The sequence below is a fragment of the Protopterus annectens genome, chromosome 3.part1 (assembly GCF_019279795.1).
Source record: "Protopterus annectens isolate FY-2018-M chromosome 3.part1, PAN1.0, whole genome shotgun sequence".
Lineage (NCBI taxonomy): Eukaryota > Metazoa > Chordata > Ceratodontiformes > Protopteridae > Protopterus > Protopterus annectens.
Window position 1 is genome coordinate 1645063893 of NC_056732.1, and position 24716 is coordinate 1645088608.

A 24716-nucleotide genomic window follows, 5' to 3' on the forward strand; every position below is an offset into this window, starting at 1 on the left:
ATACTTTTCCGAGGTACAGGCAAACGTGGGAGGACTATGGCTCACCAAGTTCGCAGACGACTGCAAACTGGGCACCATAATCAACTCTCCAGCTAACACAAACATCCTTCAAAAAGGTCTCACAGAGACAGATAACTGGTGCCAGCGCCATGGTTTAAAGCTAAATGCCAAAAAATGTATAGTCATACCCTTTGGCAAAAACAATGTGCCCACAAATTACCACATAGGCGGAAACCCATTAAGTACAGAGAAAGTTATTAGAGACCTGGGGACCCAAGTTGATAGCAATCTCTCCTTTGAAAACCACATTGCCAAAGTGGTTAGAAAGACCTTCTACATAGCCCACCTCATCACGAAGGGTTTCACATCTAGATCAAGAGAGGTAATCGTGCCCCTTTATTCATCTCTCATCAGGCCCATCATAGAATACAATGCCCCTTTTGGGATGTACCTTACCCGACACCTGCAGCAATTAGAAAGACCCCAAAAGTATCTCACCAAGAGGATCAAGGGTCTCAAACAGATGCCATATACTGCTCGGTTAAAAAACTCCAGCTCTACTCAGTTGCATACCGCCTACTTGAGGCGATCTATGCCTGACATACAAAGCTATGTCAAATCCAGAATTAATGGACATGCTCCACCTCAGTAAATCTAGATCCCTTAGAGCCACACGCTCGAGGGACTTGAACCTCAGCACAGAAATAAATAGAACTTGCTGGACGGACAGGTTCATAACCCAGAGGCTCCCTTCGCTCTGGAATAGAATTCCAGTTCATGTGAGGCAGAGCACCTCACTGAATCTCTTCAAGAAGAATCTCGATAAGTGGATGGGGGATCATAGGTTTGTCCCAGGGATTACTCCTGTGTCACTATTAGACAGAGGCACAGTAAACTAAACCTTAAAAAAGGGCACAGTATACTCAAATCAAGGGGGGGCGTAAGCCATACAGAATCGGGCTAGGCTTATAATTGCCCCAGGGCAGATAGCCTAGTATGAACCTATGAACCTATGAATGTATCCTTTTGGCTTATGAGAGTTCTGGCCGGTCTGCACCTCAAGATGTCCATGCCCATTCTACTCGATCGATCTCTACCTCTGCTGCTTTTCGATCTAGGGTGTTGTCGGAATACATTTGTTCAGCAGCCACTTGGGCTTCACCTCATACATTCATAAACCATTACAAATTGGATATTGTCTCTAGAGGGAGAGCATCCTTCGGCTCTGCAGTGCTCCGGAATATCCTTCCATGAGGACCTCCCAAGAATTAGGTAGCTGGGGACTCTATCCCATAGGTTGATGCACAAATGAAGTTAACTACTTCAGATTAAGAAGTTATGTGCTCACCATAACGTTCCATCTGAGTAGGTAAACTTCATTTGTCAGCAACCGACCCCCCCCCTCCGTCCCCCTGATCCATATGGGTACTCAAAGGAATCCTGCTTGTCATTGCGGATTGTCTTTAGGTTAGAGTTTGGAGGTGGTTCTTTGGTGTTCTATATTTTTATGCTGATAAGCAAACTTGATCTGAGGTCAGGAAGGGATAGCAGGGGGTTATGGGTAAAGGGGAGGAGCTTAGAGCTCGGATCTTAGCTGTTTGAAGCTGCCGGCTCGGATCCGATATGGATCCGACACCAGTGGCGGCTGGTGACTGCAAATCAAAGGGGGGCTGCAGGAGACAGCTGAATGGGTGGGGTCAAGGGAGGGGGTGTGGCCAACTATAAAGGGGAGGAGCTATGCTCAAAACCAAAACTAACTTTAATTAAATACGCTGCCCTGGGTGCCAAACCATCATTATGAGAGTCCAATTAAAACAAAAATAAGTGTAGAAGAATAAAAATATTTCAATGCATTGGCTGCATGACAGCTTACTTAATATCTAGATGGAAACAAAAGGTTGTGAGGCATGAAAAAATAAATTACTTTTTAAATACATTACTGGAATGCCAGTCAAAATCAAGTATAAGAAAAACAAGCAGCACTCAACTCAAACCACTTCTCCTTGCACTGCATTTCTAATTATAATTTATATTCAGCTTTATTAAAGTACCAAGTAACATGCTGAAAGTAGAAATCTCTGTGATGCCCCCACTTGTAAAAATGTTTCTTATCCAAAAAAGACCTGCTGCCTGACAACTATCTACTTGTTTCATGGGGAAAACATGATCAAAGTAAAAAATGAAAAGCAAACAAGAAACAAGCTCAAGATACATTGCTTAAAGGATTACTGTACAAGGTATGGACCACACATGATTGGCATTCTGTTTAGTTTACGGGTAAAGCCTGTAGAGATGACTGGAAGTCTCCAACAAGTGTGAGCTTTTTAAAAGAATGTAATCCTGTCCTTCAATACCCAAGGCTTATACATTATCTAGTTAGGTATTCTCTGCATGGCAACAACAGAAAGGCTTTCAATGTTGGCAATTCTTTAACAGTATGCTTATTAAAGCTTACTTGCATCTTACGATCTCAGACAAGCTTACCTTATGGTCATTAAAGCATTGCTACTTAAACACAGAGCAACAGGAACTTTGAGTAATAAGCATAAATCTGAGTAATAAGCATAAAACAGTACAAAAATATGATAGAAATCAGACCATTCTGCAAAATCAAGGACAGATGAAAAGCCACTGTAGTACTTGTGTCTACCTTGGATGGGGAGGGACACTGCACATTTACACTGCATAACTACTCCTTGTGTTGCTTGGACACATCCAGAGTCACTACATGGGGGAGTGGGGTGCAACAAGTATGTCACAATTTGAAATGTGTCTGGCTGACTGTGATGGCCCTGACACATTTGTCATACCTCTCAACCTCAGAGCAAGAAATCTGGACAAAGCCATACACAGAAGTGGGACAAAGGCCCAAAAATAAGGACAATTTTTAAATATTGCTCTAATAAACTTAGAAAGATAATAGAATAGGTCTTGCATTAGTATAAATTTTCTGAAGGGTATAAAATCTGAAACTCAAATGTCTGTCATTATTTTCTAACTTCAGTCTTTAATGATTTGTCTCTAATTTGCCAAAACACACAATTTTATGAAAAATGGACCAAAAATGTGATGCAAAAATATGAAATAGCCACACAATACAGCTGGGAACATGTCAAAGAAGGGACACTCTAATATTAGTACTGCTAACTTGAGCAGCTGACAAAATAAAAGAATCTACATGCATTTCAAGTAATCTATAACTTTGATTATTATAGTTATTTCTTAATTGTAAACCCTCCATGTTTTCTTCCAAAATTGCTATTTTGTGGAGGGATTATTAGGTGGAAGAGCAACATTTTGAGCCAAAATCGGGGACAGTTGAGAGGTTGGATATGCCTAATTCTATAAAGCAATTTATTTGCATGTACCTCTCAACTTGTTAATGCAGTCAATCTGAACAAGGCCAAATATATTGGGGGAACATATAAACAGTACTAAAAATTGCTTTTGTATAAATTGAGACAGTTGATAGAATAACAGTTCTTACTTTAGCATGCATTTTTCTGAAGGTTATGAAGTCTGAAACTCAGTGTATCATTATTTAGTGACTTAACATTTGTAGTTTTCTGGCAAATCATTTAGGAATTATGAAGAACAAACCAAAAATAAGAAGCAAAAATCTATTCATTCTTTGAAAATCTGGACAGTTGGGAGGTATAGTTCAGCTGGGCCTGTCTCAGTTTGCTGCCCTTCCCCCCTGACAAAATCATGGTTGAATGGAGCCTCTGCAGCCATTCCAATGATCCATTACTTGGCTATTTCACTCCATTTACCATAAACACTAATGTGCATACTGCTTTACTTCTATGATGAGTTGGACTTCATTTGAAAGTTTTATTTTGTATTTTACAGCACAAACACTAAGACATCTGCTAAACAAAGCAATGCAGTCTCACAATGAAAAATAGACTTAGCATTAAAACTTCTCTGCCCTTGAAACTCACATTCATTGAAACAGCTTTGAAACCCACATTCAAAGAAAATACATTTTGCCAGTGGCAGATAAAGATTAATTTTGGCCTGTTTTCAAATCATAGGCCCCTTGCATATGAAACATACATGTGCTCTTTGATACACCTTCCTCATTGTACTAAATTTATATTCCTTGTACAATACAGTACAGTTGTTAGAGGGCATTTTAAATTTGTTTTGAACATTTTCCAGTAAGCAATGAAACAAAACGCATGCACCCATAATGACAAAACTGCCCAGTTCAGAACATTTCCATCATAAAAGTCTACTCATTTCCACAGTCCACCATTATTAGTAAATATACACAATTCTACAGTCCACCATTATCAGTAAATATGCACAATTCTACAGTCCATTATCAGTAAATATGCACAATTCTACAGTCCATTATCAGTAATTATGCACAATCTCTGAAGAAGTAAAAGTCATCTAAATAATTCCACATTAAGGAAATCTGTAACTAATGAAGAGGTTGCTGCTAGCAAACACCTTTATATTTCATGGTTTCATCGAAAAATCTGTTGCCCCTCAGGAATAAATTGCCTATATTACATTAAAAAAATGATAAGCTAGTAATATTGCAAGAGGAAATGGATGGCAAACTAATAACAGACTCATAGTTAGTATCTTCACCAAGGAGAACATTCTCAGTACGGCAGCATCCACCCCTTGTGGGAGTAGAACCCACAGCCTTCTGCATCAAAACCAAGTACACAACCTGTTGTGCTATTAACAAGGCAGACCAACTTCACTTAAGCAACACTAAACTTCTGTTCCCCTGCAGCTCTCAGCTCCTTGTAAAATCTACTCAATACTCAACTTCATCTCAACTTCGCAGCACAAGAAAACAGGAAAAAGCCAAAATGTATTGGGGGGGGGTCTAAAGCCCAAAAACCAGGGACACATTAAACATCGCTTGTATAATCTTGGAAAGTTGCTAGAATAAAATGCTGTGTTACCACCATACATTTTACTGCCAAGGTCCCTGTGCAGAACAGTCAGAGCAACATACCACTACGCCAAATCAGCTGCTTTGTAAAAGAGAGGAAGACTGAAACTTAAATGGCTATCATTTAGTGAATTCAGTTCTCACCATAGCTGTCAACCTCTTAGTACAAAACACCTGGACAAACCCAGTAATGAGGGAATACAGCCATCAAACATATTCAGTGAATTCAGTTCTTGCCATAGCTGTCAACCTTAGCACAAAAAAACCTGGACGAAGCCAATAATGGGGGAATACAGTCCCAAAAATAGGGACAAATTTCAAATATTCATCTTATAAACTTAGAAAATTGCTAGAATAAAAGGTTGTGTTACTATGTATTTTCTGAAGAACATGAAGTCTGAAATTCAAATGCCTGTCAATTTTACTTCTGACAGAACAAAAACAATTTTCAGCAGAGGCCCAGGGAGAAATACTGCAGACATGTCTTTGTAAAATGGCAGGGCACGAGAGCAAATCCACACAAACACAGGGAGGAGATGCAGACTCCACACAGAAGGCACCCCAGCCAAGAATCAAACCAGAAAAACCTATAGCTGTGAGGCAACAGTACTACCACTGCAACATCAAATATGTAAGGAATTAAACATTCAGAAACCTGAAGGCTGAAATTCAAATGCCTGTCAATTTTATTTAACATTTGTTAATCATGACAGTCTGACTTGGAACAAAAAAAAACATTTTCAGCAGAGGCCCAGGAAGAAATAATGCAGACATGTCTTTGTAACATGGGGAGAAACAAAAGTAAACCCACACAAACACAGGGAGAAGATACAGACCCCAAAAAGAAGGCACCCCAGCCAAGAATCAAACCTGAGAACCTGCAGCTGTGAGGCAACAATGCTACCACTGCACCATCAAATATCAAGCATTGCAACATTTACAAACCACAGATATTATGAGGAACAGATCAGATCAAATATGAGGCAAAAATCTGCATTTTCTTTTACAAATGGTGGTGGGTAGGGAATTCAGGTCTTTAGCACCTGCATACAAGGTACAGGGTTCAAGCCTGAGGTATTCCCTACCACACACACACACACACACACACACACACACACACACACCTGTAGTAGCAAACCACAAAAACTAAATATACTGCCCTGGGTGCCAAACCGTCATTATGAGAGTCCATTCAAGACAAAATGAAGTGTAGAAGAATAAAAATATTTCAACGCATTGGCTGCATGACAGCTTAATATCTAGATGGAAACAACAAAGGTTGTGAGGCATGAAAAAATAAATTACTTTTTTTTAAATACATTAATGGAATGCCAGTCAAAATCAAGTATAAGAAAAACAAGCAGCACTCAACTCAAACCACTTCTTGCACTGCAGTTCTAATTATAATTTATATTCAGCTTTATTAAAGTACCAAGTAACATGCTGAAAGCAAAAATCTCTGATGCCCCCACTTGTAAAAATGTTCCTTATCCAAAAAAACGACCTGCTGCCTGACATCTGTTTCATGGTGAAAACATGATCAAAGTAAAAAATGAAAAGCAAACAAGAAATAAGCTCAAGATACATTGCTTAAAAGGATTACTGTACAGGTTATGGACCACACGATTGGCATTCTGTTTACGGGTAAAGCCTGCAGAGATGACTGGAAGTCTCCAAGTGTAACGAGACTCTTAAAATAATGTAATCCTGTCCTTTATTACAAATACTGGCATATGCATTTCAATACCCAAGGCTTATACATTATCTAGTTAAGTATTCTCTACATGGCAGAAAGGCTTTCTGTGTTGGCAATTCTTTAACAGTATGCTTATTAAAGCTTACTTGCATCTTGCAATCTCAGCCAAGCTTACCTGATGGTCATTAAAGTATTGCTACTTAAACACAGAGCAACAGGCACTTTGAGTAATAAGCATAAATCAACAGTACAAAAATATGACAGAAACCAGACCATTCTGTAAAAATCAAGGACAGATGAAAACACACACACACACACACACACACACACACACACACACACACACACACACACACACACACACACACACACAGTGTATTTTCCAGGAAGGCTGGTAATATTTTTAAATGCTACAGCTGTCTGCTCTGGCCAATGGTAGATCACTATCACCACTCACAGATTACCTGACTAGAGAACTCCAGTCACTTTTCCTACTCTTGAAAAATACACCAAATAACTATAAATACAAGTAGTAATTTATAACAGAACAGCATGCCTCTCAAGTGTACCTTTTTACAAGGAACATACCTCATTTGGGGTCTTAAAAATCATGTTCCTCGAAGTTCTATCTACAGTGAAAGGGTCTGTCACGCTTTCAGTTTTAACTGATATTCATGGTAAATAGAAATGAATCATATTAATTAATCAAAAGATCTTTCTTTATAAGTAAAAGCAGCATATTTTAACCATCCTATGACCTTCCTGGTTGAAGCTTTTAGTATGTGCTCCATATTTTGCTCATTTGTTCCACATTGTGAGGGCTGGTGTTCCTTATTTTGTTGATGAAAGGTTGAGAGCTATGCAGAACAGTCTGACCAATCAGGATAGGATACCAGCAGTCACCATTCACAGTAAATACCCTCTTATCAACTAATAATTAAGCAAATAAATCGGCCACAAGCTCTTAAAACTGAATAAATAAAAATTATTTGTTTAAAAAAGAAGTCAGACAGTACAGTTAAAAGTTAAATATTCAGAGAAATACATAATTACCCAGTTAAGACAGAAAATAACAGATTGAGCTACTGTGTCTTATCTACACTGTTTGAATTTTCATCTTGAGAGGCAGAGACAAAAATGTAGGCATCCTGTTCATTAATATATGCAGCAGCAGCAGTGAAAATTATTCAGGACGTGTGGCACACAGTGTCAGTGGAACCAGTGTCTTCAGATGTACAAGAGTTGATACTTACAGTTTCAGCTCGATTACCTAGTTCCCCCAACTACCTCCTGCAGAACAGCACATCAGCACACACACAGTCTACCTCTCTGACCAGTTCCTAGTAAATGCATAACCTTTTCTATAGTTGCTGCATCGCAGTTAATGTAAAGCTGTTTAAAGTATCATCGCTGGACATTGCACTGATTTATACAGCAAGGTGAGTGCAGGTACTTGCTCAGAGCCACGTAAGGTGTCACAGTTTTCCGCTAATAAATAAGCGCAGTTTGCTTGCATAGTACACAGTTTTACAATAGCAGCACAATATACTTACTTTAATTCTGCACCTTCACTCTGTTCTTTTCTTTCTTTTTTCTTCTTCTTTCTTCTTGTTCTTCTGTTCTTCCTTCTCTCTCTAGCACAGGCTACAGCCTGCAGCACAGCTGACAAAAAAATCCACCCAAATAAGTAAAACCCGATTCCATCCATTCGATGCCAAAACAAAAAAAAATTATTAACAAAAATTTTTAAAAAAGCCAAAAAGGTCAATCCACAAAGAAGCCAACAACTGACTGACTGATTCTCGCTCTTTTCCCAGCACATAAAGCCCGGGAAGAGAGCGACAACCAATCAGCAGCATTTAGCCCAGCAAGCACGTCATGACGTGCCTGCGGACGTCGCAGTCTGAGCCCCTTCCAATTCTATGCGGTTTGGAACCGCATAGACTTCTGGGCATCACAATGATGCCTTCATTGCTCCTCCGGGCTGCAATGAAAACAAAAAAAAAAAAATAAAAAACCTGTTTAAAACCGCGGTTAAAGTGCGCAATGCGCATGCACGTACTTCCGAGTCGCGGACTCGAAATTTGATTTTAAAGTACAAAAAAAAGGTATTTTTTTTTTTACATTATTTATAAAACATAAACAATTACTACTATTTAGCTGAGGGGGCTACAGTCCGGCAGTCCGATGCCACGAGCCGCCCCTGTCCGACACCCATAGGTTGCTGACAAATGAAGTTTACCTACTCAGATGGAACATTATGGTGAGTACATAACTTCTTATTTTCAGATGCTGCTCTTCTTTACAAAATCATATTTACTTTTCACTGATTATCAGAAGTATGCAACAAAGGCTTGGGTAGTGAAAGAAACAGGCAAGGAAGATGGGGAGTGAGTGATCCGTACTGGCTAACCCATCTTGGAGAGAGGGAGAGAGAGTTTCCAGTTAGCCACTTAAAACTGTCCAGGAGGAGTTTTGCACAACACTGAATTAGCCAAGGCCATGGACGTGTGCTTAGTGATCCCAAGCCAGTGAATGCAGTCTTATTAGCATGTATGTGGAAACACACGGGGAAGGGGGTAAGATGCTTCGTGGTTCATAAGTAAGATCTAAGGTAAGCTTGCTGCCCTTGTTGACCATTTTAAGCCTAGCCAATGACCTTCAAAAGTGAGAATCAAAACCTGTACTCTGTCTGCAAGGTAAACACATTAACCATTGTGCCAACCACCAACCCCCAAAAAATGTACTTGTATCAAGATTACATCACCCCAAATGAGACTTAAGTCCACAATCCATGGCGTAGAAACCCAGTGCCTTATCCATTTTGGCAGCTGCCTCCCTTAGCTACCGGGAGGTGAGGTTAGGATTTCTACAGAAATGCCCTCATTCCCAGAATGCCATCTGGGGATCAGATAATCACCATGGATGACTTGGGTGATGGCACCTCTAGTCAACTTTTCTCTCCGTGTGGGAGATATTCAGTTTAGGAAGGGGGAATGAATGAGCTCAAGAGGGACAGTCACTACATGGTCAGTAGGCAGGAAGGTAAATAGCATGTAAGAAAAGAAGAAAAACGCGCTGCACTTCTGCACAAATTGTGTCAGTATATTTCTATACAACAGTGACTAGGTAGTTGCATCTAAAATAAAATGTCTATTGGCAGTCACCGTCGGGGATTTTCTGCATTTCTGGCAGGATTAAAATAAATAACCTAATAAAATAAATAAATAAATGATGAGAAGACCACTGGAAAAGCTTTACTGACAGACATTGTCATCATCCAGACAACCATCAGGTGAGGTTCAAACATTTTTTATTTTCTTCTGATCCGTAATGAGCATGTACCTGACATGGTGTCAGTAAGGGATGTGCAATGGGCAGTCCACAAAGAATGTCCCCTCAAGAGGAGCAGCTACAGGTGGACCTGCTCCTCCTCTTCCTGCAGCACAAACAGTGCTCTTTTCAATCTCCAGCAGCAGGACTACACCATCCTTTTAGCCGTCAGATGCGTGCATCCCCTCGTCTGTCCTGTGAGAGCGGTAAGCAGGTCATGCTTTTTCACTGCATTGCAGTTAGGGATCAGTCCCTGTGCACAAGGAAACAGGTGAATAACAGTTATTTTTAACAAATAATGGAACTGTAAATGTTGACAATTTGTACTGGACAATACTACCTCTGGCTTGCTTTTTTTTTTTTTTATATATATAGTTGAAAAGTCACATGAGTGAAGGAAGATGCAACTAGTTATCTATTCCACACATTTACTTTGTCTGTCCCACACATTTATTTAGAGAGTTATCTGTTTTCTTAGATGCAGCTGTTAATTAAATGTTTTGCCACTGTAACCCTTGAAATAAGTGTTGACAAGGTTGAAGTTCTGTAGATGAAATACATAATGAGTAATGTAGTTCTTAAGTGTCACGCTTTTTGAGGTACATTGGTCATTTTGTGCCAACAGTTTTGTTTGTCCAATGTAGCTTATATGCATACAGTTGTAACTACTTGCAAAACTATGTAATCTGCAAACTTTTAAACCATCAATTCTCTTGACATCTCATTTTGTATTTCCATTCTCAGATTTGATCTTGTCACATATTATTTCCACTCATTTCACGCACACAGACCCATGCACATACACACACGCACACTGTTACATATTTTGGTGAAGGAGGGTGAAGAGGTATTTGAACAAAACTAATTAAAGCAGAAGATATACACTCTCCAGTTATGTAGGTTAAAGAAGTTTAATGTCACTGTTGTAGTCCGCGGTACATTAGGTGACATTATAAACTTAGTTTGCTTAAAAATGTAGAATGCTTGGCCAGCTAGCAAGATGTCTGCCTGTGCTGTAGCCACTTGAGTTTGGGACCATGTCTGGATTGCTAGAATGACTGGCTGAGGAGTTGGATGAAGTGGCTACTTGCCCACCTGTCATATCCAGGTAAACGTTGTGAATATGCCCACAACCTACATGACCTTTTATGGAAGCCAGGAGCTTCCCAAGTTGCAGTAGTTGCTTAAGAGGCAGTAACAGGATATCCAGTGATTTGTGCGTCATGCATACTAGATGTCATTGCACATCACTTCCTCTGTGTAGGGATCTTGGTTTGAGTTCTGCAGAGTTATGACTGCCACTCTCTGAATGTGCTTTTCCAATGAGTCCTCACTCCTGAATTGGATATGCCATACAGCTCTCTGCCCTCAGATGGGTGGAATGCGTACAAGACAAAGTGACACATCTGAGACTACTAGAACAGTGCTGTTGAGGTACTTTAGGTAAGTGAAGAGGGGCTTGGCATTAAGCTGGAGAGTAGCAACACCTGGATGAGTATGGGTGGAGGTGGGGAGAACATAGTAAATATTTTAGCATGGTTCAGTAGTGAAAGATGACTCATTAAAGTATAACAGCTGTTTATTAATGTTATTCAGCAGCCCATGCTATTTCCTTATTCACATTACTGCAGTTTGCAACAACCATGGTCAGATGCCTTTTATCATAGGATCATAGGAAGTTACTGGGCTATTGGCCCCTGAGGCCCTTATAAGCCTAGCCAAGAGTTTAGCCCATGCATAGACAAATCTTCACCCAATGCCCCTGTCCAGCAGGGACATGGGTGGAATCCCAGGGATGTATTTTCTATTTCCCATCCAGTTATCCAGGTTGCGCTTAAAAAGGGGTAAAGAGGTACTCTGCTTGACGTGAGAGGGAGTCTATTCCATAGATGAGTGAGTCACTGGGACACAAATCTGTCCTGCCAACAACTCCTGTTGATGTCACAGACCAAATTGAGTCCACGTGTGTGGGTTACTCAAGTGTAGCTTCACTTGCGGATATGCAGCATTCCCATCAAGTCGGGGTCCGAGATCGCCTTGTATGCCAGACAGAGCTCACCTCTGAGGAGTCTGTTTGAAATAGCGTAGAGGGATAGGGCATTTCATCCATCTTTGTATGGTAGATGTTTGAGGCCCTGGATTCTACTGGTGAAGAAACTTTGTGGACTCTCCAGCTACTGCATGTGCTTTGCGAGGTACATGCCGAATGAGGTGTTGTACTCAATAATGGGCCTTATAAGGGAAGAATACAGGGATGTTATGACCTCCTTGTCCCTGGATGAGATACTCTTACTTATGAGGTGAGCCATGTAGAAAGCTTTCTGTACAATGGAAGCAACATGGTATTCAAAAGTCAGGTTGCTATCAGTCTGGGTGCCCAAATCCCTCACGACTGACTGTGTGCTTAGGATGTTGTTATTAATGTGTTAATTTGTGGGGACATCACTCTCCCCAAAGGGGATGATGATGATGCATCTTTTTGTTTTTAGCTTGAGGCCATGTTTCTGGAACCAGTCATTTGTTTGGGTGAGACCCTCTTGGAGGATGTCCACATCACTAGGGGAAATGATGACAGCTCCCAGCTTGCAATCAGCTGCAAACTTGGTCAGCCATAGCTCACTGGTTTTGGCCTGCACCTCAGAAAAGTATATCCCAAATAACAGAGGCCCCAAGGCCAAACCCTGGGGTACGCCACTTGATACTGGTCTACTGCTCGAGGTGGCTTCCCTTATTTTGACTAGGTGGGTTCTATCATTGAGCCAGTTAGCTACCCATCTGGTAACATATGGATTGATGCCTAGTTGAGAGAGAGTATATCTGTTATACCTGAGTGGGGAATAGTGTCGATGATTGTCTCAAAAAGGTCGACCAAATTTAACAGACATGACATCCCCTTGACGAAGCCAAACTGTGTGGGATTGAGTGCTTGGAGGTTGCCAATGTCCTTGTTAATTAGGTCTATGATAATCCATTCCATGGCCTTGCAGATGCTAGTTAGTCTGACGGGTCTGTAATTTCCCGGTTCGGTGGATGCTCCACCTTTGTGTAAAGGGATGAAAGTGGCTGTCCTCCACTCAGTTGGGACAAAGCCGATACTCAGGCTTTGGTTGAATAGAGTGCGTAATGGTGTTGCAAGTTCCTGCCTGAGTTCATGTAGGATGCAGCCCGGGATGTTATCAGGTCCCATGGAGGCTGTATTTTTTTGCCTTTGAGAGAGTAGTGATGACCTGATCCCTAGATATAAGGGGAAGGGGGCAGGTACTGGGAACGTCCTGATTTGGGGCGAAATTTTCTGTCAGTCAGCAAGTTTGCTGTATCTATGGCATTTGTATATGTGGTGTCCTTGACCACCAGTTCTGAACAGATCTGGGTGCTCCCTTTGAGATTACGGACATATGAGAAGAAGGCCTTATGACTGTCTCTAGTAGATGTGGCCAGTTTGGATTTGAAGTTTGCTTTGGAGGATTTCACTAGTGCTCTTTTTTGCTTGTTTAGGCTAAGGAGAGATTGCTTCCAGTTGAGCACCTGCTTCTTCTTGGCCCTGGACAGCAATTTATTTCTTTTATTATAGAGTTTATTTATTGCAGATGTCCACCAGACAGGTTTACTTTTCCTTGCGGAGGATGATTTAGTCCTTTCAGGTATTCCTGATTCCATGCATCTATATAAATGTTCATATAGCAATTTGGTATAGTTTTGGATAGTGGTGCCAGTTCTTAGAGAGGGGGAGGGGGCTGTGAAGCTGTTTATACCATCCCTCAGGAGGCTGTCCTCAGCTTTGGAAAAGTTTTTTTGTTTGAACCTAGCTAGAGGGGGATCGGGGGAGATGGTGACTTTGAACATGACCGCTTTACGGTCTGATCTTACAAGGGAGGATGATACTGCAGGAATGCTGCAGTGGTTACTCACGTTGGTTAATACCATGTCCAAGATGTTATCACCTCTTTTGGGGGTATCGACTAGCTGTCCCAAAGCATTTACTTTGATAAAATCGAATCTGTGGGCATTTGTGTTCTGGCATGAGTAGTTCTTCCAGTCTATGTTTGGGTAGTTAAAGTGACCCAGGATCAGGGTAAAGGGTTGAATCTTGATAGATTCGAAGAGGTCTGGATAGGCAGTTTGTGCATCCTGGGTCAGATTTGGGGGCCGGTAGCTAGCTATGATTTGTGTAGGGGTCTTGTCAATGGTTAACTGCACCTGGAGTGTCTCCTGTGCGTCATACTGTTTGAGCAGCCTGGAGATGTGTATGTCTTTAATATGTATTGAAACGCCACCTCCTTTAACTTTACTACCTACAGTTTGGGACCTGAATGTATGATAGGATGAATAGGCAGGCATGGTTGGGGTGCTCTCCGCAGCTTTGAACCAGGTTTCTGTGACTGTGCAGATGTCAGCATTTTCCAGGGTTAAGAATGTTTGCAATGAATTCAGTTTCATGTTTAGACTCCTAGCATTTAGAAGCATGACCTTTAATTTGGATTTTGTTGACATTTTTATGTTGATAGTTTTAACCGCATCACTTTTTCTTAAAAAGGCACTATGGGGTAGCCAAGTGCCTTTGCCTGAAGCCCAAGTGAGACAGATGCAGGCCATCTCTGGCAAAGATTTTTTTTTGAAACACCTTTATTAAATTATCACTAAGACATAGACACACATACAGTAATAGAAAAGAAAACAAACCATATTAACTTTTTTCATTTAAATACGTTATAGACTCATAGTTGTATACTAGGTTAATGACCAGTGAGACCTTTATAACAAGTCCTATTTGTTTCAAGCAAAGGTAAAATCCTTAAGTAGTTCTGATGCTGTTCATTTTACAGGTATGGCTGCTTAAATAATTATCATTAGTGTTTGCAGTTTCAAGAACATATCAATACTCACACAGAGCAATGGCACCACTGACCTGAAGGGACCAATCAGCACATTTTCTGTAACATTGATTGCACCCCCTAGCAGTTTGTGCCAAGGGCAGCTGCCCCTTTATGCTTGGGTGGAAGCTGAAACTGTTTCATCTTTAAAACAAGATTAGATATTTCCCAGTGCAGTAATTTAATTATGTTCACAAGCAGGATTCTCTAGCTCATGGCCATTTGGGATCAAGCAGCCTAAAACTGCATGAGGGAAGCTGCTACACCACATTTCTAGCTGCACTGAAAATGTGTCTTTTTGTTTTGGAAACTGGTGCCCTCAAATGAATGCTAGCTCTCTCATTTCCCATGGCTGTTTGACTGTCTCTCCATAGGGAAGTCATTTTCCTATTCTTTTACTGAAAGTGAAGAGGAAAAATGAATTTTGTAAATTTGCTCTGCCTCTTTGCATTATAATAATTTGATCACATGAGGTTGCATTTCAGTACTTGTTACCAGTGAAACTGAAACCTGCCAGGCTTTCCTTCATAGAACATTCCTAAACTAATGACTCTTCTTGGTTGTCTCAACGGCTTTTATTCATGTGGTTTTGGACTTTATATTCCTAAAAGAGCTTGTGGTATATTTTATCCACATCCATCTTTCTGAGCTCTGCTAATGTAATGAGTTAGAATAATCTGATTATGTCTTTCTGATGATTAATAGGCTCTCATAAGTTAAACTAACCAGCACTTCTAAATCCTGGATGGAAGGAGATGTTCTAGCTTTATGAAAATTGCAGTATCAGGAGAACAGCTCAAGATTAATGGTAATACACCTGAATGGTGAAACACCTTATCAGTAAGAGGCATTGGCATCATGTATAGTAGTGCATGTGTGAACTTGGCCTCACAGAAGAAGCACAAGTTAACTGCATTTTAAGGGTACAGATGTAATCTAATCCATATGCACAGACCAAATATTTATAAATATGCATTTTTACAGGTCAGTGTCATTTTCATGTTTATCTCTACTGAAATAGTGTTTGTAATTTCTTAGCAGCTCTACTGTAGTGTGCTATCATATGTCTTAAATATTTTTGTAAGTTACATTATTGTGAAAAAATTAAAAATTATTTGAGAAGTAGACATTTTACACTTTGCATTTATGATCTTTTTATTGGAAACTGGAAAACTGACACATCAGACAGGTGGTACAGTGGATAACATTGTTGCTTCAAAGGAAGAAGTTCCCTGGTTGATTCTTAGATGGGGTTCCTTTTGTGTGGAGATTGCATGTCCTCCCTGTTTTCATGTGGGCTTCCTCTAGGTGCTCTGGTTTTCTCCCACATTCCAAAGATATGCAGTAGGGGGATTGGGCCCTTTAAACTGGCTGTAGGGGTGTTTGTGCATGTGTGCATGCATGAGTGTGCATGTGATTGCGTGGTATAGAACAGCAGCCTCGACTGTGTGAACTTTGGCTGTAGATTGTCATCGTTAAAGTGACACCCCAACCTTATGTGCAAAAATGGGTAAAAGGGGTTGTGGATGGATAGACCTCTAATTGCTGACTTTCCATGTGACTTACCATAGTGAATGGAAAGTTTAGAGTGAAGGAGGTACAATGAGTATACCTTAATTGTTGAATAACATTCTTTACAAAACTAATTTTTAGCTTAAACACTTCATTGAATTGTTTCTTAACACACCCCAAATGTACAGATTACGAACCTGGAAGAACAGTTAGAGCAGTTTCGAGAAGAACTGGAGAACAGAAATGAAGAAGTTCAGCAGCTACAAATGCAGTTAGAAGTGCAGAGAAATGAAGCCACGTCTAGGATACAAGCACTGGAGCAAGAGAATAAAGCAATGAAGGTAAACAGTGAGCAGTCCCAAGTTAAAAGAACTCTGAAAACCTGAAAACTGAAATTATAGGAAGGTTGTGTAAAGCACAGACTAAAAAAATAAGTGTGATTTTGCAGTTTGCAAGTTGCATTCCATATAAAGTAGTGGTAAAATTAAGTGTCTCAGAATTGCTGTTCGCAAAGGCAGCATGTGCAAAAAAAGTCCTTCACATCTCTCCTTACCGTTTCAGCTGTATTGCTCATTAGAGGTTCTCTTTTTATCAAGTTTTCTTTGCTTGCCTGATCACGTGTTATTGAAAAACTGTGCTTCTCTTAAACTATATAAAATTGTACTAGTTTTTCCTGAAGGATAACAAAGTCAAACCGTTATAGCTAAGATGACATCCTACAGATTTGGAGAAAATTTCAGGCCACAAATGGAAATCCCATCCTGTTTTCCTCCATGAAACACAATCCAATTCAGAATTACAGCCAGAATGGTAAATTTGCCATCAGTAAGGTGTGAGACTCAAGTTCCTAGAGGCCAAGTGTGATGGTAGGGAAGCTAATTTGTGTAATGAAAAAATAGTTTACTGTACACCCTACCTACATGTTTAATACAACGTTAGAATCTGGCTTACATTTCTTATATGTGGAAACAGGCTGTTGTAATCCCTTATACAAAAGAGGAGTCTTGCGACAGACATAGTAATTGCAGACAAATCAGCCTTATAAGCATGTTATGTAAGGTGATGGAGAAACCTCACGGCACCTGTTCACCTAGTGAATGGAAACCTCTTTCTCCAACTCTTAGCCCAGTATAGTTTTGTAAAAGGTAGGTCTTATATTTAGAATCATAACTGTCTTTTAAAATTGTCACAATGGTCCTGAATAAAGGTTTATCTGTCCTTGCAACTTACCTCAATGTGGCTGAATTGTTTGACAGTATATCCCATAATGGAATTGTATGTAAACTTGGGGATATGAAAGTAAAGGAGTCTGTAGTAACCTGGGTCCACAACTGAATACATGGTTGTACAAAATAGTTAGGACTATGAGTACTTCTGTCCTGACTGCCCCATCACCACTGGAGTCACGTGAGGTTCCTTTTTTGGCCTTTTTTTTATCAGGTGTCAGCTGAGTTCCTTTTTTTGGGTTACTAAATATGTAATCTTAATCCAGCTGAGACCACCTCCATTCAGATGGCACTTAACATTACTCATGAATGGAGCAGTATAAATGACATTGCCTCCGATGTCAAAAAATGCAGCATTCTAGCATTTGGCAAAAACCTCTTGCCAGCCTTCAATGTCAAAAAATGCAACATTCTAGCATTTGGAAAAAACCTCCTGCCAGCCTTTTGTATTACTGATAGGCAACATGTAAACATTGACAGAATAGTAAAAGACCTTGGAGTTCTTGTAGTTAGTGACCTTTCATTTGATGCCCATAGCTGCTGCTATTTGCAGAAGTTATAAAGTTGCCCACTCATTTTCCATGGAGTCGAGAGCCATGCTTGGAATGTGGTTTTCTTCATGTATGCTGGCTGCTCTTATCAGACCAGATGTCCTTCCTTGGATAATTTTTGCAGTATTACTAACAATTGGGGTGTCCTGCTAAGGGTATTCTTACATCCAGTCAGCATGCCAAAACCTTAATGCCTTCCTCTTGTGCCACACATCTGACATAAGATCTCAGCCCAAAGGATGTACTGGTGCAAATTACCTCAGAAATTTTCTTGCCATCTGCCCGAACATTGAATTCTTGCTCTGACTTGAGTTTGTCAGATGTGTGATCTATGTCATCTCCTTTGTCTTGGGCAGATAAGTATCCCCAGTTTGGGGACCCTTCCTTTTTTCTTCAATTTGTGACTAGAATTTTTTGTTCGTGTTATCAAACAGGAAAAAATGTGATTGTGGGAGGCTGTTTCCTTACAGGGATAATCACTGTTAAGTGTCTTTTTGCCTTAGCCCTAACCATAATTACAAAGACTGTTCTATTTGTCTGTCAGTCCTCCCTAAGACCCTTTATAGCGAATTATCATCATGAAAATGTAACTAGGGAAGCGGATATTCAAGGAGCTCCCTAAGGCTTCTGAGACTTCCCACCTTTGCTGAAAAAGAAGTGCAAAAAAATCCAAGCTTGAAGCTTCAAATGTTTGGTCAGACCCAGACATCTCCATTGTCTCTGTGGTGAGTTCTCGGACAGTCAGGGTTCCTTGGCTGCTTCCTTTATTGCAACCAGTTCATAGGCTGATAAGATGCAGCCCTCACACACTTCTTTACTGACTGACAAGACATTCACTTCTTGTGTGAAGGGGCAACCTCGGCTTGTTATTTCAGAGGGAACCAAGGGCATACCTCAAACTCTTGTCAGGAATAAGTACCTGCCTCTTTAGTAAAAGTACTTAAGGGCTGGAGGCACCACTTCATGTGTGAGCAGACATGCAGGAAACAAAGCATATCTCTCCCTCTCAAGATGTGTTTAAGGACTCTCAAAAGGGGTGATGTCCTGACTGAGTCACAGTTACAGTATTCTTAACAGATGAGCTGTAACTCACTGACGTCCAGCAGGGGTACCAAAGCTTTTCATATGTCTGGGTGATGACCTTAGCTCGTAGGCATCAGGATATAAAAGCAGACATACATTCAAGATCCTCAGACTGTCTCACTGCCAGCCCGAATGCAGGTTGTCTCTCCCGACGGACTGTAATAGTTTTGTTGCTAGGTTGCATAGTTTCACTTGTTGGATTAGATAAGTACCCCACTGGGAACCTTCTATTTTCTTGTCTGTTTTGCTTTTAATTTTTAGATGTCCACTAAGAGGGGTAAGTGTTAGTTTGCTGCAAAAATTCCATGCAAAGACTTACGCACTATGTGCCTGGTCTATTTAGGCCACTATGTGCCTGGTCTATTTAGGCCCTGAACATGACTATAAATCCTGTTCCATCTCCAGTCGTTCTTTCTGAAAATCCTCCTGTCTAGACTGTCCACTCTTAATACCTTTCCTGAGACCCATTGTCTAAAATGCATGACCTAATCCACTGTGTCGGAAGGCCTGGATGTAGACCTCATGCCTAAGAAAAAGCGTAAGAAACCAAGAGAGGATACTCCAGCTGTTGTCTTGGAATTAGACTTACCTGCTGAGGTGGTTCAGCATGCGATCCATCCATTGACATCTCACAAGTCCTCTTCTGTGACCCAGCCAGATGCCAGTATGGCTCCTGAGGCTTTACAGGTGATGGAGTCCTCTGATGAACTGCAAATCATTGCGTCAGAGGGCCCTTGAAGAATTCCTCAGATCCTTGTGCAGAAAGAGGTCCCCAAAACCCTTATAGAAATGTGCCTATGTTCAGAACCTACTAAGCTTATTCAAGTGGATGTTAAAACAAAAACTTAAACTCTTGACATCCCCTTCTGCATCTAGGGAAAATGGTTTGATTTTTAAAAGGGGCTTTTCAAGGCAATCATGTTTCTAAAGCCTCCTTCCTTTGCAGATTTTCAAACCACTCCACAAAAACCTTTGAGGAACCAGTTAGGGATTCAGATCATTCCCTTGATTGTTCGTCCCAGTTGCACTCCCCTGAACAGATTTTGACTGATGAGGAAAATTCACTCTTTCCAGTCTCCCCTAGAAGAGGCCTCCTTTGGATAAATCTTACAGACCATGATGAAACATTTCGAATGGCAGGTCAGACAGGTGTCTGAGGTACAAATGAGATACTACAATTTAATGGAGATGGGTATCCAGCTTCTCCACCATTTCTCCCTGAGCTTGAATCTTACCTGGACACCTTTCAGGCCAATTCGTCAGCTCCAGATTCTCAGCCCCCTGCCCTAAAAAGACCACATAGGTTCTCTAAAGTTCCTGATAAACTGAAGTATATCTGTAAAAATCCTGTGGCAGATCCAGCCACAGTTTCCCCTGGCTTTGGACAAACCTTCCAAGTTACTCCCTGGCACTAATGTTCTTCCCATTGACAGACTGCAGAGTAATGGACAGGTCAGGTAAAAAGTGTATACTTCCTCCATCTTAGCCTTTAGGGCTATATACTATCAAACTCAGATTTACAAATACTTGCTTTCTGTGTTACATTCCTTAAGCAAGACCCTCACAAAGCCACATACACAAGAATCAAAACATCTCATGCAGTCTTTAGTGGCACAGTGTTCTCAAATAGCCAAGCACAGTATAAAATGTAATTATGATGCTACAGATGCCTTTTCCATGGCGGCTGCTACACATTCAATGATTAGGTGGTATGCTTGGTTACGGGGCCAACCTAACCCTGAAAATTTTAAGTATAAAATTTTAGACTCTTCATTAGATAACTTTTTGATTCACCGGCTGATAGTCTCTTCAAGGCTTTGCAGGAACAGGGAGAGACTGTGAAAGATTCCCATCAAATACTGCTTTCCACTGTTCCCAGGTGCCACAGAAGTTATCCAACTAAATCCACCTCCTTCACCAAGAGCAATCCTGGGACTCGTAGGCAAAGGAGGGTTACCAAGAAAGGATTTCCTGAAAAATGTCCGAGGGATACTCCTTCTGGGAGCTTCAGTTCAGTAGCAGAACCCTGTGACTACTTATCTCTCACCCCCCTCCTACCCCACCCCTCAACTTCACTCTCACTAAACGTTCTCTTTCCTTTCCTTTCCTGTTTGGGAAGCAACCTCAGACAAGTGTGTTCTAAGCATTATCGGGGGGGGGGGGACTCCATGTCTTGGGAAAAAAGTCCAACTCCAGGGGGAATTACTTCCCTCCTCCAGACCAGATACACCTCATAAAGCTCATAGTGCAAGACTTACTGTCCCAGGGAGCTATAGCCGTAGTCCCCCCATCTTATTTAAAAAAAGGGATTTTATTCAAGGCTCTTCCTGGTCCCCAGAAAGGAGGGCCGTTGGTGGCCCATCCTGGATATTTTTAGGCTAAACAACTTTCTGAAAATGCTCTGCTTCAGAATGCTGCCCCTGCAAACTCTTCTGCCTTTTCTTCTCCCTCAAGCATTCCTTGTATCCTTAGACCTAAAAGATGCTTATCTTCATATTCCCATTTGTCTTTTCTGCAGAAAATTTCTCAGGTTCTTTAATGAGACATAACATTTTCAGGTTACTGCTTAGTCCTTTAGTCTTTCTACAGCTGCAAGAGTGATTATAAAATGTCTGGCTCTAGTAGTGGCTTTCTGCTGCACTCAGGGAATTCAAATTTTCCTTTACCTGGATGACCTTCTAATCCAGGCTTTATCCAGGGACAGTCTTCGAAATCACCTTCATTATACAGTACAACTTTTGACTTTTCTGAGGTTCACCATCAGCTACAAAAAAATCCCAGCTCATCCATTCCCAACAGCTGTTCTTTCTAGGATGTCATCTGAATACATGTATCATGCATGCCTCCATTCCTGAAGAGACGGCCAGCTCACTAGCCAAGTTCCTACTGCTGTCCACTGAGAATCATTGCTCGGCCAAGCAAGATCTCAGGGTCTAGGGACTCATGACTGCCACCATTCCTGCGTTATCCCTCACCATATTACACATGATGAAAATACAATGATATCCAAACTCAGTATGGTCATAGCACTCTCACACTATCGATACTAACATTACTCCTGTCCCTTGCATCAAGAAGGAACTACTTTGATGGGACAACCAGATTACTGTCAGCCCTGGTCTCCCATTCATCCTTTGTGTAGCCACTTTTACCTCTCCTCCCAAGGCTCCTCCTCAGGGTTCAGAAGGAATATCCAAAACTTCTACTGCTGACACCCTTCTGACTAAGACAGCACTGGTTCCCACTCCTGTTTCATCTATCAAAGGGAAACTTTTGGAGAATCCCTCCAAAACCAGATCTAATCAGACAGCAGAAATGGCAGCTCCTCCATTCCAATGTCGACTTTTGACAGCCTGACCCTCTGCATGATAGTATTTTAATCCCTACTAGACACAATTTTCTGAAGTGGTTGTTCGGATTCCACAAGAAGCCAGGAAACCTAACACCAGAAAGTCTTACATGGCCAAGTGGAAAAGGTTTTCCATCTGGTGCTTCAGATGCAAACTACACTTCCATCTAGCAGACACCTCCACAGTACTCCAATAGTTATGTGACTTATTTCATTCAGGGGTGGCCTACTCTTCCATTGAGGCTCATTTATTGCCAATTAATGCTTGCCTTCCTTTGGAGCCCCATCTCATGTCCAGGACAGAGGTTGAACTTTTCTTAAGGGGAGTTTTACACATTAATGCCCCACAGATACCTATTGCTTCTCCTTGGAACCTTAATTTTGTTTTGGAAAAGCTAACTTTATTTCCTTTTGAATGCGCTGCTTCAGCTGATTTAAAATTCTGCACTTGGAAAATGGTGCTACTCTTGGCCTTGACTTCAGCCCACAGGGTTTGAGAACTCCATACTCTCATGGCTACTCCTCCTTTGTGATTTTCCATTTCCGTAAAGGTCAGGTAAGCCTCAGGGTCATTCCATCCTTTATGCCTAAAGTGGTGAATGAACTTGTTCTCAACCAAGCAATCAATATGTGTACCTTTTTCCCACCAACACCCATAATAGAAGGTAAAGAATATTGCACTCTTTAGATATTCACAGACAACTGAGGTTTTACTTGGACAAAACTAAGGATATCAGAAATGCATATCAACTGTGTGTTTCCTTTATGGACTCCAGGCTAGAACAACCAGTTTCCAAACAACCTATTACTTCCTGGATTTCAAAGGCTATTTCTTTCTGCTACTGTCACTATGGAAAAACTTTACCCCCCCCCAACGGAAAGCTCACTCCACTCAAGCACTTAAGATGTTTTCCACAAAGGAGTGGATACCAGGTTCATTTTTAGAAGCAGCTACCTGGTCATCTCTTCACACCATCACAAAACATTACAAGTTAGACACTTTCTTTAGGTCCAGAACTGTGTTTGCCAGAACAATTCTGTCCAGCTTCTTGGACTCCTCCTCAACTTGTTTGTCTTAAGCCTACTTACACTGTTGTACTTTATGATTTATCTTAGGAGGTTTTCAGAAATGTTATGTTTGTAAGCCTGCTCAGTTTTTTTTTCTGCTCCTCCTCTTAAGAGACATAAAGATTCATCTTCAGAGGATGAAGTCTAAATCTGATGTGGACTCTTTGGCTCACAAACTCATAACCCTCTGAGATATGTGTCTGGTAAAAGCAGACACCTTGTCCCCAGACTCTCCATAGGAGGTACTATTCTTAAAATGATACACTATTTTAAGTGGAAAAGTGAGCAGGTGTCAGACATGGAGAAAAGATATTGTGATCTCTTGAAAATGGGTGTCCCTACATCCTCTGCTATTCCCACTGTTTTAGAGGTTTTATTACTTTTCCAATCCTGTGTCCCCAATCCCCTGCCTCTAAACACTTGACAGATAATTTTAACTTTCCGGACTCCCAGCATAGTTGTATATAAGAACCCATCTTCTGATCCTGCTGTAATTTCTCTTTTGACAGAAAAACCTGCTCATTGCTTCCCTCTTCTAGTTTTCTACTTAGTGACAAAGACAGCAGAGCCTTTGATACAGCAAAAAACTTATATACTTTTGTATGTTTTGCTTGTTTATCCTTTCTTGCCACAAGTTATCAAACTTACATGAGCAGATAACTGTTATGTATTTTGGGGGACTTTAACAAGCTCCTGTCGAACTTGCCAGATTCATTGAGTACATCTTCTGCTTTGTCTGTGCTAAGCTCTGCATCTCAGGTAGGTGGACACTCCATTAAGTGCATTTATGATGTAGCTGATGCCACACCCAGAGCAGCTTCTACTGACTCTGTGCTTAGAAGATTCTCTTGTCAAGACTTCAGTCCGTACTCGAAGATCTCAAGGATAATGTGCTAGACCCCCCCCCCCCCAAGCTTTTGCTGCAGTCCCCTTCAAAAGCTTACTGGAGAGGTAAGATCATGTAAGATTTCAAGCAAATCTTTCTATCTCCTGTACCAAAGTTTCAGAGGAACTACCATTTAAATGCTAGAATCTTTTGATTCAGAACAAGCAGAAAACTGTCCAAAAGGCTAACATGACCAATAAATAGAAATTCCAGGATAAAC

At 40.9% G+C, this 24716-nt stretch overlaps 1 protein-coding gene across 4 annotated transcripts in view; it reads left to right on the forward strand.

Annotated features, from left to right (window-relative positions):
- AKAP9 (A-kinase anchoring protein 9) overlaps positions 1–24716 on the forward strand; it is a 3155794-nt gene that overhangs the window by 2549655 nt on the left and 581423 nt on the right. For all 4 annotated transcript variants that reach the window (XM_044067665.1, XM_044067666.1, XM_044067667.1 and 1 more), the window contains one exon: positions 16522–16674. In XM_044067665.1, the coding sequence (XP_043923600.1) occupies positions 16522–16674 (153 nt within the window). The remainder of the gene's footprint in view (positions 1–16521; positions 16675–24716) is intronic.